Below are 17,294 nucleotides of genomic sequence, written 5' to 3' on the forward strand. Positions count from 1 at the left end.
TCTGTTCCACCAACCATTTTATGTTGAAACTAGGTAGCAAGAAAGTGAAGGAAACTGAAATGGACAGATTGGCCCTTCCTAGTACTAGGGCAGATCAAAGCACGTAGTCTTATGGACGACTAGGGTGGGTACCAAATAATGGTGTATTTCCACCATCTACGAAAAACTTACCTTTTTGCCCAGGCGTTCTCTGACCATCAGTGCCAGTTTTAAACTGCCTTCTGTACCGCCTTATATTTTGCTACAATTGTCTTAATCTAGATGAGGTTGGCAAGCAATGTGAGCAAGGCCAGCAGTCCCTAGGGGTCTCTCTCTCTCTCTCCACACACACACACAAAACCCATGTCAGTAAATCCTTTCGCTCATCTTGGACCAAAGTCGTCTTCCCACGGCCAGCTTGAGACCGCTCCAAACTTTCAAGCGCTGCTAAAACTATTTAAAAACATGAAACTCTCTTTTGGATTCCAACAAATTCCCGAGAGGTATCTCCACGGGTGCATTCCCTTTTAAACATTGAGCAGCATGTTTATTTGATTGTTGCCTGATCTTGCATGTTTAAAAATGAAAGCCACAAGGTGGGGAGAGACACAATTTGAAGATTGTCAAGACACACATTGAGGAAAGTGCTGCGATATAAAAGCAGGATTCTCAAAAGATACAAATCATGGCATTAAAAATCAGTGTCTATCAGAAGAGAGTATTGTGTAGAAAACCTACAGTGCAGAAAACAAGGCAATACAAAAGTGGTAAAAATACACTTTGCAAAAATATCAGCCTGTACCAATTGTGTTTTAATTTATCAATATTTTCCCCGGAGTTAGGGTTGCTCTTCCACATGGTGAAGCAATTTTGCTGAAGCTAAAGATCATTGGCTGGATGAGGGAGATGCATACACTGGGGGAAATCCCATGTAGGTTGCCTTGCAAACTTCCATCATGGAAAAGCTCTAATGCTGCTCCCATTGCTTGGAGGAAATCACTTTTCGTTGGGCAATTTTATTGGTTTTTTAATTGTACCATTTCCCATCATGCACTATATTTTCGGTTCTACCCAAAGTGCAGACTATCTTCCAGAGAAATTAATGCAGCAGAACTGAGTGGTTCAGGACACAGTCAGTGAATACCTTCGTAAACACATATGTTCCCTTTATAACATTTGTAACTGGGCAAGGCAGGAGGGACCTTTGTACTGCCAGACCCTCAGACAGTTTTGGAAACACATTACCACAATACCTATGGTCTAGAGCAGCCTTTCTCAACCTGTGGGTCCCCAGATGTTGAACGAAAACTTCCAGCTAGCAAGAAGAACCGCTGGTCTAGAGGCACTGTGTCCTTAATGAAGCCAAGCTGACTCTACAAAATGATGTTCTTCTTTTAGTCAATTGCCTTTACGCCCAAATGATACGCACCACTTGTCTTTGTTGAGTTTATGTTTTGTGTATGTATTTGTAAAAAACTGAAGACACCAGTAAATAATGATAAAGGTGATAGGTTTTTAAAATGATGTTTATACCCATAGAGAAGGGCCAGTAGCAGGGGGAAAGGTCTCTGGCATTGCCAGGGATGGCTGAGAAAGGCTTCTGTCTGAAACTCTGGAGAACTTCTGCCAACTGATGGAGACAATGCTGAACTAAATGGACCAAGGTTCTGACTCAGTACAAGACATCTTCCCGTGTTCTGATTCACAGATTCAGGGCACTAACCATTCCTTCATTTGTATGCTATACCAGATTGTGCCGAAAGCAAAATGGAATGTCAGATGACTATACCCAGACATTCTTAGCACTAGCAAGGTTGCTTTGTGCATCCTCTGATATCTAGCCCTCGTATCTGCTTCTGGAACAGCTCCCTTTGTGTAGCTACAGGTATTCGTGAATCTCATACATTGTCCATCTTTTGACAATGATGCCCACACAAACAATGACACTTTCACCTGTGCCAGTAAGATAGTACATGAAGAGTGGGCTGCCAGATCTAAGGTTCCCTTGCTCTAAGCAATTATTGGACTGGTTTGCACATAATGCTTTGTTTAAACCGTGCTTTCTTTAACAAACCAAGAGTTAACCACAAGTTATCCCACAGACAGTCACCATGGCTTGTTTTTCAAAAGCTTGGTTTGTTTTCCAGCTGCTCTTGCCTTGTGCATTTGTAGCTTACTAAATTTCTGTGATGGGGTGCTCAAACATACCATAGTTAAGGGTGCTAGGTTCACACATAACACTAAGCCATAGTTAAAACAAACCAAGGTTCATAAGCCAACAATAAACCATGGCTTCAGACTGTGGTTTGTTGTCAGTGAACAAACCATAGTTAAGCTAGAAGGCAGGATTTATACATAATGCTACACCATGATTGAATAAACTATTGGTTGATAAACAGTGGTTTAACATTATGTGTGAAATAGGTATCTATAAATGTGCAGAGGATCCAAGGGAGACAGCTGTCATCATGAACCATGGACAGCTACCAACCCAGCCATGCCTCATTTTCTGGGGGAAATGGTGCTAAAGCGGACACAGCCATAAGACTGAAAGCAAACAATGAGACAAGAGAGAGCCTACTGTTCCTTCCTGGAAGAGAATCTGGGATACAATAATGTCACTGAGGTGGTTCCTCTGTGCAAGGAAATGCAGACAACATGCTCCTGCAAGTAAGCATCACAGCAGCACAGTTACTATGACACTCAAGAATAACTCCATAAAAGGTGTAAAATGCTGGTGCAGTCTGTTCATGGAAATGCCACCTAGTGCTGGTTCACACATGCAGTTTCAACTCTGCTGACTGCAGCATCAAGTGGGGCTTGTAGGAATGAATAGGTCATTGCAGATCTAATACCCCCTGCCACCCAAAAAAAAAACCCTTTCCTAGCCCCTATTTCCAATAAGAGTCAGTTCACACATTCAACTGCATGCTAGATTAAGTTATGCCAACGATTTGCAACCCCTTGTGTGAACTGGCTGCATTGGAAAGTACCACTTTTTAAAGTTGACTTTGGACAATATGACTGTCCTAGCCAGATCATTAATCTGAGGATAGCTCGCTTTTGTATGCACATTTCCATATAACGTCATTATTTGATGCTCCAGTCAGTAAGTGCTGAGAACTACCTTTACTCAGGCACAGCCTAGCCAGTTTAGACCGTTCCTGAAAGTCACACATCTTTTCCTTTTCCTGCTATTACATTGCTGAGAAATTCTGAAACCGCCAAGGCCTTTGTCCAGATGCTACTGTAAGATGAAAGATGTTTCCCAAGACCATCCATATTTCAGCACTGAAGTAGTACACAGTCCTGTGCTGGTTATTCTCGGGGCAGGTTCTGCCAGTGGCAAGGGCCACGGCTGGTCTGGCATCAAATGGCTACAGAGCGGTCAAGAGGTGTAGAAAGGCACCTGAGTGTGCAGCATCACTGGCCTGCAGCTTGTAGTCTCAAGTGAGGACTGCCCCCCCCCATGTCCTCTTACAATGTTTTGTCATTCTGGTGGACACTCAGAAGCTCCTCAGCCAAGCTGATGAGGCCATTCTCCTCCAGGGCGGCGACCAGTCTTTCTATGGTGGCTCTCTTGCCTTCTGAGTCAATGAACCTGCGGAGAAGCTGGTACGCTTGCTCATAGAGGCCCTCCCGGTCGTACTCTATGGCCAAGTTGTCGATGACAGGATCCCGAAGGGCCCGGCAGTTGACCTGCAGAGACCGGCCCACCTGCTTCCACTTCTTGGACACGAGTTTGGCAAATGTCTGGTGGTCGTCTGGAGAGATTTTTCTGTTGGCTTGGGAAGGGAACAACAAAAAACAAATCTTAACTCATCAGGGACATGTTGTTCCGTACAAAACAAAAAATTAGGGATGAATCCAAATGAACGGACTGATGTTAGTCAATGGGTTCATTACTTTTAATGGGACTGCTCTAAATATGGAGAGCTCTGGATCCAACCCTCCCAATATGTGGAAACAGAGGACACACCTCACTACCTGCTTGCCAGGACCAGCCCTGGACTGCATGAGACTTCTGAGGTAGAGGGTGCTGCTGCTGTTGACCTTACTACTGACCAATAAACCTCCCAAGACCACTGCCTGGGAGAATATCCCACTCAGACAGACTGAAAGCTTGGAGGAACACAATATGCCCTGACTGGTTTCCAATGGTGGCTGATACTCATTGGGACTGTTGGGACAGAAAGCAGGGATGTCAATAGTAGGCAGGGCCAGAGCCAATGGCAGGCAGAGCCAACTAATCTGAGCTTTGTCTCAATCCTTCCTCCTGCGGTGTTTATCAAGGGCAAAACAGACTCAGGAAGTCAAAGCTGGCAACTGAGGTCACTCTCTAATACTGGTTGTAAGTCCGAGGGCAGGCAGGCAGGTGGAGGCTGGCTGAGAGCAGGCTGAGTTTGGTTGGGAAGTGTCCCGTTTGCCTCAACTGCTGGCCACACCCCCTCATTCCTGAGCCACCAAAATCACCACCAAGGGCAAGGCTGAACAGAAGCAATAGCTGGGTGTGGTGTCCATCCAGCAGCAGAACTCTCCTTAAGCCCTATCCATGAGGAGGACACCTGACTCTTCAGCTGCTGTTCCAGAACAGGACCCCAATGAAAGCTCAGGGAAGGGTGAGGCAGCAACACCAACTCTTGAAGCTTCTCAGATGAAACCTAACAGGTGCTCAAACAACATCTAACCTTGCAAGTGCTCCTTGTGTGATTTCTGGCTGGACAACTCTCCTACTATCCCGACTCTTCTGATCTTTTTCTTCCCCTTCAGGAACTTTACAATACGAAACTATAAACAGTAAACAGTCCTGCTGCAAAATAACACCATGTTTTCAGAGTTTTCCTTGAGATGACATAGACAAATTTGTCCAGCTCTCTCCTTTCAGTGCACACTTGTTTAATTTTTTTTGTCTTGTAACCAGTTCTTATTCAAAGTGATCAAGTTCTCCCAATTTCCTCTTGGAAACACTTACCGAACTGCTGGCCCTGGAAAGTGAAGGTGTCTCCCTTTGGCAGAGACCCTGAGATCTCCACAGAGCTGTAAGATGGAGGCAGAGAATTCAAAGATGGAGGTGGAGAATTCAAAGATGGAGGTGGAGAATTCAAAGATGGAGGCGAAGAATTCAAAGATGCAGGTGAAGAATTCAAAGAAGGACCCGTGTTGTCAATCTTGCCCAGAAGGGAACAGTTCCTGAGAGATTCCTCCAGCTCCGTGATCTCTTCATCCCTGAGACGGTTAGGCTGAAATGGAGAACCAATGTAGTATAGTGGTTAAAAAATGCTGGGCTAGAACCTGGGAGACCAGGCCTCAAATCCCCACTTGGTGAGGAAGCTCACTGAGTGACCCTGGGCCAGTCACTGCCTCCCAACCTAGTCTACCTCATAGGGTTGTCGTGAGGATAAAATGGGGAGGGAGAGAGAACCATATATACTGACTTGAGCTCCATGGGGGAAGGCAAGATATAAACATAGTAAATACAATAAGTAACATACCAAAAAAACCACAAATCATCTGCCCTGTTAATTTTACCTGCAAACTAGCTGGTTCAGTAATAAGCCCTATTAAAAAATCAGCATCCATGATGTGTACTGTGTTAGATCCTACATTCAGGTGTGCTGCCAAATATATATATTTGGGCTGCTTACTGGGCTCTGGGTAGGTTGCGGGAGGGCCCTGGGGTGCTCTCAGCACCAGCCTGTAACCTCCCCAAAGATTAGTATGCAAGGAAAACACACTGAGTGTGTGGGCAGAAAAAAGCAAATAAATGGAGAGCAGGGAACAGCAGGTTTTCCACACTCTTCATTTATTTATTTCACCCCACCACCTGCATAAGCTTTCACTCGCGTATGTAAAGTGAGTGTGAGTTGTGGGCCAACTCAGTTCCCTGAGAAGGTAAGCCGTCACTTAAATAATAATAATAATTCTAGTCCTATTTGTTAAAGAACAGAGTTCAAAGTGGATGAGCAATGCCTGCTGAGATCTGTGAAGAATTGCAGGGCCTGTGGGTGGGAAAAGATGGTGCTTCAATGCCCCCCATTGTTCCTTGCCTTTTCCCAGAAAGAACCATAAAGACATATTATGCCAAAGAAAAGTGGGCACATTTGCCCAAGCTGCAGAATCCAGCTTTCCTTGACGCAAAACTCGGACGGTTCGCATGCTGAATTTCCCTCTTAATTCTCTAACTTGGACGCTAAATAGCAGGAGTTGGGAAGCTCTGGCTGGCTGGGTGCAGCACAAGTCCCAATTGGGTCCACAAGACTGCTTCTCCCAAACTATTCCCGCCCGTCCCACATGGGACGTCATTTATGATGCCCTGTGTTCAGCCTTTTGATGAGCACAGGCCTGGCCACGCCCCATGCCCTGAGGTTCCCAAGTACCCAGCTGGCTCTCCGGTTCTTGGGAAAGCTCTGGACAAGAGACTTTGTTCAGTGGGTAAGTCAATGCACCTGTCATGTATTGGACATCAAAACAATGTCAGGTGATTGGTAGTGGGCTGTCCCGCACACCTGTCAAAGTTGGCCCACAGGGACAAGTAACAATCCTGCTCACCCAAAGGTTCCAGGCTCCTGCCATATAGCCACCCACGCAGCCCAGCATTTCTCTCGCTCGCACCTTTTCATGGTAGATGCACTCAAGGCATCGCTCCTCCTCCCGGATCATGGCGTCCAGCTTCTCGGCACCAGTTTTCAGCTCCATCTGGACAGGGACTAAGGTGGACATGGACAAGGAAAGTTTGAGGTGATTCTGGAGGGAGTCTTGGAGGTGTCCCTCGCGATAGCTTTGCAGGAATCTCCGGCAGTTCTCTTCCTTGCAGAACTTGAGCTGGATTATCAGGTGAGGGTCACTGCAATGGACCTTCAGCACGTCTACCCCATTGAGGCTACCTGTTGAATCTGGGGAAGAGAGTGGGGAGGAAAGTTAGTGGTGGCTGTCAGGTTTTCCACTTACCAAACACAAGAAGCCACTTTGTGCTGTCAGACCACTGGGTTATCAAGCTCTGTACCTTATACACTGAATGACAGCAGCTCTGCAGATATATATTTTTCAGTTGTGTTTTATGCCGTTGAGTCATCTTGGGCTCCCTTTCGGGAGGAAAAGCAGCAGATGTCAAATCAATAAGCAACTATTTTACTTTTAAAAGACAACTGTTTAGGTAAGTTTTTAATGTTTGAGGCTGTATTTTTTTTAATATTCAGTTGGAAGCCGCCCAGAGTGGCTGGGGAAACCCAGCCGGATGGGCAGGGTATAAATAATAAATTATTATTATTTATTATTTTTATATTAATTAAATAAATTTTGTATAATCTTCCAGAAAACAAGCAAACAAACACACACAGAGAGAAATAGCACATTGAAAAGAAGACCTAAAGTGATCCTGCAAGATACAGTGCAGACAGAAGCCTCTCTATGTTCCACTTATTATTATCTTTATGACTAAAGGAAAGGAGACCTTCTAGGCCTGTAAATTCTACAGGCTGGGAAAGAGACTTCCCTGGAGAGTTCCGATGAGTGGAAGTCTCTTAGCAAACAGAGCGTGGAAGACAAATTGCTGTGTTCTAGAACTGCAGGGTAGTATGCAATGTTTGAGGAAGGACTCGAGCATTTCGGCGGAGCATCTGCTTTGAATGCAGAAGGCCCCAGGAAGGGCTAGAGAAGACCTGCGCCTGAAGCCCCGGAGAACTGCTGCCTGTCTGTGCAGACAATACTAAGCTAGGTGGTCCAATAGTCTTACTCAGTATAAGATGGTTTCCTAGATGGTTTAAACCAGGACTGGAATCTCCCTTTATCTTTAGGGCCAACGTTGTAGCTCAGAAGCAGAGCACCTGCTTGGCATGCAGAACGTCCCGAGTTCCATCTCTGGCATCTCTAGGTCTGGGACCCTGGAGAGCTGTTGCCAGTCAGAGTAGTCAGTACTGAGCCCAATGATCTGACTCACCAGCTTGCAAAGATGTGGACTTAAGAGAAGCTTAAGTTCCAAGAGCAGCTCAGATGTAAGGATGCTGAGTGACAACAGGCAAATGATGCCATCCTCAATGAGTTGCTGTCTTGGGGCACTAATGGCTACACAGAATACATACCCGCTAGTGCCAACTTGAGTGCTTTGAACACGCAGGGCTTCTGCTTTGGGTCTCCATACATCACAGGAAGAAGGACGTTTTCCGATGTTGACTGCACAAACAGGTAGGCGCTTCCCACCCAAACATCAGAGACGTCTCCCATCTTTCTGTCTTCAAAATGAAATGAAAGAATTCGTTGACTTTTTTTTATTTAACAAGATTTATATAGCACTCAATCCAAAGATCGCTACATACAATGATATAAACTATTCATATAAAAACCAAACTTTCAAAACAAATGGATGCAAGATTCATACTAGGGGTCCAATCCCCACTCAGTCATAAAGCTCAGTGGGTGACCTAGGGCCAGTTATCATCTATAGCATTAGCCGAACCTACCTCACAGGGTTGTTGTAATCAATCAATCAATCAATCAAATAAATAATACGGGAAAACCTTTGGGGAGTCCAGTGCTATCACACAATTATTTTAAGGGTGGCTTCCTGGACTTGCGCCAAAACAGACTCCATAGGGGGCTTAACCCATAATTGATCCCATTGTGCTTCTTCAATGCTTCTCTTAAGGTTGTTTCCCCAGGCTCATGTATATATTGTGTATCCCCCATAACCAAGTGTCAGAGCTGCCTCTAGGTCCCAGCTCACAGAGGACCAACGCTAGGCTGTCGTAATGTACAAAAGTCTTTATTGAAGTTCAATTTCCATTTCAAAGCCGCAGCGCGCAGCCCTACATCTTAAACCCTAGATCGGCGAAGTCCCGTCTGAATCTCCTCCCCTCTTACACCAGTTTAAGATCCTAGCCCTGCTCCACCTTTTCCGCTGCTCTCTTCTCCTCTGGGTCCTCCTGCCCGCTGGGGCATTCCCCTTTCTGGACTCTTCTGACGCTGAGTCGCTTAGTTCCTCCCCCTGCCTCCGGCGGGCTTTAGGACCCGGTTCCCAATCCTCATTCTCTGCTGTCCCACGCTCCTGTACATTTGAACTTGCCTCTCGCGCCAACCCAGTGACCTTCCTCCTGACCGTTACACTACTTCTGTCACTGCTTCCCTCTTCCGGGATACTGGCCGGATCTGACCTCCCCTCCGTTGTCTGACTCTCTGATGGAGGCGTGGTCAGCCCTGACTCCTCTCCTCTCCCTGCTGGGGGAGACGCTACTCCCGATACCTGTGACTCTTCCCCCCCACTATGCTCTGGTGGGGAAGCTGGTCCTGATTTCCAACTGCTGCTCTGGGAGTCCCCGCTGGCCCCTTGCTTCTGGGGTGTCCCCCTTGGGACCCCCCTTGCCCTGGCCACCAGCGCCCCCTTCTGTGAATCTTCCGATTCGCTGGAGAGGCTCATGGAATCTCTCGGGCCACTGTCATCTTCTCCTACGCTGCCCTCAGATTCTTCCCCTTCGCTCTCCATCTCCTCTCCTCCCTGTGCCTCTGCTCCTGAGCCCCTGACATCCATCCCCCCCTCGAAACCCCCCCTTCCCCCCTCCCCCTCTTCTGGCGTGGGTTCTGGGTGCTCCAGTGTTGTGGGGGTGAGTGCAGGATACAGTTCTTCCCCCGCGGTGTGCCTCCAGCCGGTTAGATCCGGCCAGTCCTCAACGGGCTCGTCGACGTCGATCTCCTCAGCTTCCATCTCTCTGCCGGTATGTTCGAACCCCGGATCCTCCCCCAACACGTCCATGACCCCCTCTCCCCCTGTCGCCTGGGGTGACGCTGCGTGCGCGGGCCCGCTCGGCAGTTCTCTGCGCCACCCCACCTCAGGTTGATCTTCCCACCAATAAGAGCCGCCTGTGCCAAACCCTGAGAGGGATCCCTCTGGGGAGCTAGTCTCCGGCGCCGTGTCCTCAGCTGAAGAGAAACCCCGGAACTTGCTGGCTGAAAGTGTGGGTGTGAAAAGATATTCATCAAAATAATCCGCCGGCATGGGCCTGTGTGGGAAAAGTGCGTGGAACTCGTCTTTGAGGTAGTGCTCCTCCACCGCATAGTACGGTACCCAGCTGTTGGCGCTGGCCGGGGTACCTTCCCTGGCGAGGAGATATTCAACCCCCTCTTCCCCCCATCTTGAGTCCAAAATCTCTGTGACCTCGTTGAGCGGCTCCGCCCTCGGCGACCCCCCTTTCGTGGGTGCGTCTCTGAGCGGGCTAGGAGCTGTCCCTGGCACCTGAAACCTGTGAGGTGCCTTGTAGGGCATGAGCACCGATCTATGAAAGACCGGGTGCATTCTGGATCCCTCCGGTAGTGTCAACCGGAAGGCCACTGGGTTGATCTGTGCCTCGACTTGGTAAGGGCCTAGCTGCTTGTGTCCGAGCTTCTTCTTAGCTAAGGATCTGGCCGGCACTGCCTGGGCTGCTAACCAGACCCAGTCCCCTACCCGTATGTCCTCCCCAACTCTTCTGTGTCTGTCTGCCTGCATCTTGTAAACGTGTTTTGCTAGCTCTAACTGCCTTCGGAGCTGTTCGTGGACCTCCTGTAACTCCGCTGCCAATGCCTCTGCTCCCTGCGGCTCCCCCTCCCCCTCTTTCTCTAAGCCCGGGAAGGTCCTGGGATGTCGCCCATTGTTGGCGAAAAACGGTGTCACCCCCGTGGACACGTGTTTCGTGTTGTTGTAGGCAAACTCGACCAGCGGTAGGTAGTCCACCCAGGTCGAGGGCTGCTGGTTCGCGTAGCATCTCAGGTACTGCTGCATGATGGCGTTGACCCTCTCCGCTTGTCCGTTGGTCTGCGGGTGTCTTGCCGACGCTAGGTTGACCTTGACGTTCAGGATTCCCATCAGCTTCTGCCAGAAACTCGAGATGAACTGGCGCCCCCGGTCGGACAGGATAGACCGTGGCAGGCCGTGCACCTTGAACACGTGGTCTATGAACAGCTTGGCTGTCTGTTCCGCTGTGGCCACCTTCGCGCAAGGAATGAAGTGCGCCATCTTGGTGAACATGTCGACTACCATGAGTACTGCTGTTTTGCCCCTCGAGCTGGGCAGATCAGTGACAAAGTCCAAGGCCACCCTCTCCCACGGTTCGAACGGGGTCTGTAGCGGTTCCAACAGTCCCGCCGGCGGTCTGTGTACTGGCTTGGCCCTTTGGCATGTGTCGCACCTAGTGACGTAATCCGCGACTGCTCCCCGCATCTTGGGCCACCAAAAATCTCTGGCTACTAATTCCACCGTCTTGTCTTTGCCGAAATGTCCGGCGCTGGGTGCGTCGTGTAACTGTTGCAGTACTCTCACGCGGAAGTCGTCTCCCGGCACGTAGACGGCCCCTTTGCAGAGGAGCAGTCCGTCGCGTATCTGGAACTCGTCGTCCTTCGCTGTGCCGCTGCGCACTTCCTCCATCTTGGATCGTGCGAAGGAATCCGTTCGCAGCTCACGACGTATTGCTTCCAGGTCCACGGTGGCCGAGGCGCATGCCCACGCCTTAGGTGCGAAAATGTGTTTGGCCGCTACCGGTGCTGCTTCCTCCAGATACTGCGGCTTCCTGGATAGCGCATCAGCCATGATGTTGTTGTCTCCGGGGATATATTCTATCTTGAAGTCGAAATCCGCAAAGAACTCCGCCCAGAGGATGTGTCTCTGGTTCAGGAACCGCGCCGTGCACCAGTACTCCAGGTTCTTATGGTCCGTGCGAACTTGCACTGTGTGTTTGGCTCCGATGAGGAAGTGCCGCCATGCCTTGAAGGCTGCATGAATGGCCAGCAACTCTCTGTCCCAGATGGTGTAGTTCTGCTCCGACTTGCTGAGTTTCCTGGAGTAGAAAGCGCACGGCCTCCAGTCCCCTTGCGGATCTTGCTGCAACAGGACTGCCCCCACGGCTCTGTCGGAGGCATCCGTCTCAACCCTCATGGGTTTGCTGGGGTTCACATGTAGCAGTTGTTCTTCGGAAGCGAAGAGACGCTTGAGTTTCTGAAAGGACTGCTCCGCCTGCTCCGTCCAGATGAACTTCTTCTTCTTGGAGCTGAGGGTGTCCGTGATGGCCGCCGTCTGCATAGCGAAACCCTTGATAAACTTGCGATAAAAGTTGGCAAAGCCGACAAACTTCTGGACCTCCTTCCGATTGCGCGGGCTTTTCCAGTCCAGTACCGAGCGTACCTTGGCGCTGTCCATGGCGAGTCCCTTGTCGGACAGCTTGTAGCCCAGGAAATCCACCTCCGTCATATCGAACTGGCACTTCTCCAGTTTGGCGTAAAGTCTGTGCTCCCGTAGTCTTTGCAGGACTTCCTTGACATCTCTCTCGTGAGCCTCTTGCGATTCCGAGAAGATCAGAATGTCGTCCAGGAAGCAGACGCACTTCTTGTAGAGGAGCCCCGCTAACACGTTATGCATGAAGGCTTGGAAGCAGTGGGAGCCATTTTGTAAACCGAACGGCATAACCCTATATTCATAGGTGCCCAAGGGCGTAAACATGGCCGTCTTCCACTCGTCGCCCTCCCGCATGCATATAAGATTGTACGCCCCTCGTAGATCCAACTTGGTGAAGATGCGTCCCTTCCTCACCGTCGCGAGCAAGTCGTCGATCTTGGGCATCGGGAAAGCCGTGGGCTTGGTTTTCGAATTTAAAATTCTGAAATCACCTACCAACCTCTTTTGGGGCGTGTCTTTTTTCTCCACGAAGAACACAGGACTGCCCCCCACTGCTTTGGATTCCCGGATGAATCCCCGCTTCAAGTTGTGATCTATGAACTCCCTGAGCTCTTGCAGTTCGTCTTCAGACATGGAATACAGTTTTCCAGTCGGCAGCGTCGCCCCCGGCAGGAGGTCAATCTTGCAGTCGTATGGTCTGTGGGGGGGCAGTTTGTCCGCCTCCTTCTTGCAGAAGACCTCCAAAAACCCTCTGTACTTGTCGGGTACCGCTTGCAACACGCCCAAGTGTAACTGCGGTCCATCTTCTTGCCCCTCATCTTCCTGGGTAGGCAGTATGCAGTTTGCTGCGCAGTAGGAGGAGCCGAAGGTCAATTGGTGCTGGTACCATGCTAATGCCGGACTGTGCCTGTCCAACCAACTCATGCCCAACACTATGGGGGTGTCCGACAGTTGGGTGACGTTGAAGCTGATGACTTCGCGGTGATTTCCAATTTGCATCACCATTGGCGGCGTTTGCTGTACCACTTGTCCTCCCAGTAGCTCTCTGCCATCGACCGTGACAAAGTGCAGGGGCACCGTGGCCGGCAGGAGTGCTACGCTATGTTGCTTGACAAAGTCCACTCCTACAAAGTCCGCATTACTACCAGAATCAATGGTGATAGGAACTTCCATGGTAAGTCCATTGGGTAGCTGGAGTGATGCAGTGAGTTGCACCACCGGTTTGGGCGGGAGGGGGTCTGTGGGCTGTAAGATCTCTGGGGACTTCTTCACTGACTCGTCTGACTGGGCCCCAGTGCCTGTGCCTCCAGCCAGACTCCGTCATTTCCCTGCAGTTGTTCCTCCTGGTGAACTGTTCCCTTTACTGTTGCTGAGGCTGCAGTGTGCTTGTGGAGCCTCTGGGGACACTCTTTCGCCATGTGCTGAGCACTGTCACAGACGTAACACTTCCTGTTCTCTCTAGGAGCCTTCGTTTTGACTGCTCCCGGTGTGAGGGCTCTGGCTGCTGACTGAGCCCTGGCACCACCTATCTCCATCAGCTCCTCTCCCCCTCCCAGTGGAGGCGTGGACTGAGCACGCGCTGTTTCTTTGGGAAAGAAAGGAGGTGATCTAGCTGGCGTGCGTCCCCAACGCCCTTCGTCCTTGCTCCCAGGACGTTCTTCCAGCCTCAATCCTATCGCCAGCGCTTTCTGGACCACTTCTTTAGTGCTCTGTGGTTTCTCCCCCTTGCAATTTCGTCTTTCACAGCCCCGTTTAGCCCCTCCCAGAACAGGTCCCGGACGGCAGCTGAGTCTTTTTCCCATCCCAGCGCGTTGACCAATGCAAAAAAGCGGGAGTGATATTGTCTTACAGTGGCTTTGCCTTGTCTCAGTCCATGTATCTCTCTTCTGGCGACATCTACATCTACTGCTGATAAAAAACAAGCGTCCATCGCCTTAATAAAGGCACCCGCATTTCTGAGGGCTGGGTCATTATCTCGCCACAGATTGCACAGCCACGCTTTTGCTTCTCCATGGAGATGAGTTAGTATGAAGCCCACTTTTTCCTCCTCATCTCTAAAGTCCTTCTGCAGTAACTTGAGCGCATAAACTACGTCTGCTCTGAAGTTAGGATACTGCTGCAGGCTCCCATCGAAATGAGACACGAGGCTGCCTCCCCTCTTTCCTAGACCAATCCCCTCTGGTCTGGCACCCGGTAGCCCCTGTTTGGTCAACATTTCCAACCTGGTTTGCAGATCCCGGCAGGCAGCGGCTGCTTCGTCTTCCCTCTTTCTGGATGCTAATATCTCCATGTTAAGCCTTGTCACTGCGTCTTGCAGGGCTGCCATTTGTTCTTCGGTCGTCATCCTGTCCTGCTTCCGTGAGCTCGCGAAGCACCAATCTTCGCCCCTCGCTGCGTCCACTCACGTTGCGAGGTATAGAGGAGACGGGACTTACTGTCAGAGCTGCCTCTAGGTCCCAGCTCACAGAGGACCAACGCTAGGCTGTCGTAATGTACAAAAGTCTTTCAATTTCCATTTCAAAGCCGCAGCGCGCAGCCCTACATCTTAAACCCTAGATCGGCGAAGTCCCGTCTGAATCTCCTCCCCTCTTACACCAGTTTAAGATCCTAGCCCTGCTCCACCTTTTCCGCTGCTCTCTCCTCCTCTGGGTCCTCCTGCCCGCTCGGGCCACTGTCATCTTCTCCTACGCTGCCCTCAGATTCTTCCCCTTCGCTCTCCATCTCCTCTCCTCCCTGTGCCTCTGCTCCTGAGCCCCTGACACCAAGTCTAATAATGGCTTATATTAAGCAGAAGGCAGTACATATTTGGGGACCTATAACAAAAGGATCCAACTGCTGCCAGAGTCCCAATGCCTTCTCCTTTGTGTTCTACCTGCAATCAGATCTGCATTATTTGAAACCAGTCTGCCTTATTGGTATTAGCTTCCCCCAGTATCTTTTTTTCTGATATTGCACTGCCACCTGGAATAATGCTTCATATGCAGCCCATTACCCTCCCATTCATGGAACAGGATATACCGTACTTGTCAGGATGTCTAAATTCTGGGTGATCAAGGAATGGGAGAAGAGAGGAATCACTTGGGGCAAGTCTATCACACCGTTCTCTCCATACCTGCTAAATAAATACTAATATAAATACTATATACCTGCTAAATAATACTTCGAAGTGGTGGCATTGATTTTTATTGCCAAAGCAAAACGAACACTTCTCCGTTTCTCTTTTCCAGGTTTTTACCGATCAGGACAAACCTGACCTGCTTTGATGAGTGCATTTATTCCGGATTAAGTAATCCAAAACAGACACACATCCGCCCCCAGTTTCGTAAACGAAGTTTCTAAAACGGGTAGGTTCCTCGCGGGTCCCTAGAAGTACGGGAATATCCCACTTTTTCCTCTCTTGAACCCTCTCAAAATCCTTTTGTTACAAAAGCGAGATCCCCATCTGCACAAGGTACGTAGGAATGTCAGGTCCGATCCGTCCCTCGGGCCGCGCAAGAGAGCAAAACATGCCCGAGCCCAGTTCCTGGAACGAAGCCGCTTCCCGGAACGCAAGGAACCGAAACTGTCCTCTTGGGCCTTGGCAAATGAAAACGGATGAATCGCGCATCGCCGCTCCACTCCCCACCCGCACCTTTCTGAACTTGGAGGAAGAGCCTCGCCTCGCCTCCCCACTTTTTAAAACTGGCCACTTTAAACTTGGAGAAAACTCCTTGCCACACACTTTCTCCGTAGCGAAATCTCCGCGCTAGGCACGGAGGCACGGAACGATTTGGGCCAACGGGGGGGCTCCCGATCGCTACCTCGGATCGAGTTGTCAGCAGCCGGAGCCTGCGCTAGCGCCCACCCGCTTCCCAAGGCGGAGAGCGACCATTACCTCTTCCCTTTGCCCGATCCTGGCCGGTCCTCCTCCTCCTCCTCCTCCCCGCGCGCAAACAGAGTGAGCTACAGCGCGCGTCTTCCGCCTTTGCGCATTAGCCGCTCGGAAAGAGCAAAAAGGCACTTTGCACTTTCCTGATCATGTGGCTATTAAAGGAAGATGACCCGATCCCTGAGCAATGACCGCCCCCCATATGCCAGTCACTCCCCCCACCCCCATATGCTCTCTCACCCACAAGACCACCCACCCTCCGGACTTTCAAGCTTGCAAAGAATTCACAGGATTGCTTTTGCAGTTCGGGGATCTGGGGAAAGCCTAATTCCAACCTGGTGGAGTTTTTGCTTTTTCCTTTTTGGCAGTTTTCTCCCCGGAGAAGAATGAACTAGTCTCTCCTCCTCCAAACGTGGTTTGCGAGAGGCAACGGTGACCGGCTGGCGGACCTGCCAGTCCAAATCGAGCACCGCTTCCCATTGGGCTGCTTGTTTGGAAGGTACCGAAGGATCCGCCCCGTTTTTATGCACCAGGAAGTTCGGGCTGCCAATCAGTGGGCGCCCCGAACCGTGGCCTTGACAGGAGAGGCCGCCTGGGGGCTGGGGTCGTCTGAACTCAGGTAAGGAACGGGGTGGGAATTCAGTTCGTTCTTGGCTGCGGCTCACAGCACTGACCAAGGTGCTGTTTGATCGCCTTGTTTTTAGAAAGCAAAAGCGCCGTGTCCCAGAGCATCAGCAGAGTGCATATTCTCGCATAGATTAATTCCACCCCTGCTAGGAGGAGGAGAGGAGATCTCTCAGCGCTCTTGGGAAGATCTGCTAGCGGAAAGCTGCTCCAAGGCAGAGGGAAAAGGAGCCTGCCCTGCTGCGCTCTCGCGGGCAGGTTGGAACTTGCTGGCAGGCTGTGATGACTAATGATCATCAGGAGCTCGTTTTGAGGAGCGCTGTTAGGTATCCCCTGTGCTGTGGAGGCTGTTGCCGGTTCCATGCTTTGGAACATTATTCTAGCAGAGATGCAACAGGCCACCTGGCTTCTGACTTTCAGGAGTCTCTTTGAAGACCTTTTTTTTTTTTTTTTTTTTGGCCAGCAGTCCTATGCGGAGTTGTTTTTAAAAATTCTTGAGGAAGGCAGTCATATTAATGATTTTTCGGGGGGGGGGGGTTATGTTGCTGTCCATTGCCCTGATATTTTATGAAAGATGTATAAATCAGCCCACTATTGTGAAATAATCTGCCAATAGAGATTCAGCAGGTGCCTTCTGTTTTAGCTTCTAAGTGCCTCCTGAACATTCTTCTTTTCCATTGGGCTTAACGC

General features: G+C 50.0%; 1 protein-coding gene across 4 annotated transcripts; it reads right to left on the minus strand.

Moving 5' to 3' along the window:
* Positions 1–1,487: 1,487 nt before the first annotated feature.
* On the minus strand, positions 1,488–16,543 carry TRADD (TNFRSF1A associated via death domain). 4 transcript variants are annotated; one of them, XM_079988336.1, is made up of 5 exons: positions 16,316–16,543; positions 8,058–8,207; positions 6,592–6,872; positions 4,952–5,219; positions 1,488–3,764 (listed from the first exon to the last, which is right to left on the minus strand). In XM_079988336.1, the coding sequence occupies exons 1-5, from the start codon at positions 16,458–16,460 to the stop codon at positions 3,457–3,459; spliced, it is 1,152 nt and encodes a 383-aa protein (XP_079844462.1). In that variant the 5' UTR covers positions 16,461–16,543; the 3' UTR covers positions 1,488–3,456. The 4 variants fall into 4 exon arrangements, with proteins under 4 accessions (XP_079844462.1, XP_079844465.1, XP_079844463.1 ...); XM_079988339.1 differs by having other exon boundaries at positions 8,058–8,203; positions 16,316–16,396; XM_079988337.1 differs by lacking the exon at positions 16,316–16,543 and adding an exon at positions 15,987–16,153.
* Between the last annotated feature and the right edge of the window lie 751 nt (positions 16,544–17,294).

The sequence above is a fragment of the Podarcis cretensis genome, assembly GCF_951804945.1.
Source record: "Podarcis cretensis genome assembly, chromosome: 8".
NCBI classification, from domain to species: Eukaryota; Metazoa; Chordata; class Lepidosauria; order Squamata; family Lacertidae; genus Podarcis; species Podarcis cretensis.

Bases quoted from the DNA above. Each gene is read 5' to 3' on its own strand.
- TRADD (XM_079988336.1), bottom strand. From the start codon at position 16,460: ATGGGAAGCGGTGCTCGATTTGGACTGGCAGGTCCGCCAGCCGGTCAC. The intron at 6,873-8,057 runs GTATGTATTCTG...TCTCTTCCCCAG, and splicing joins ACTCAAGTTGGCACTAGCGG to ATTCAACAGGTAGCCTCAAT. The intron at 5,220-6,591 runs GTGCGAGCGAGA...TCTCCATTTCAG, and splicing joins AGTGCATCTACCATGAAAAG to CCTAACCGTCTCAGGGATGA.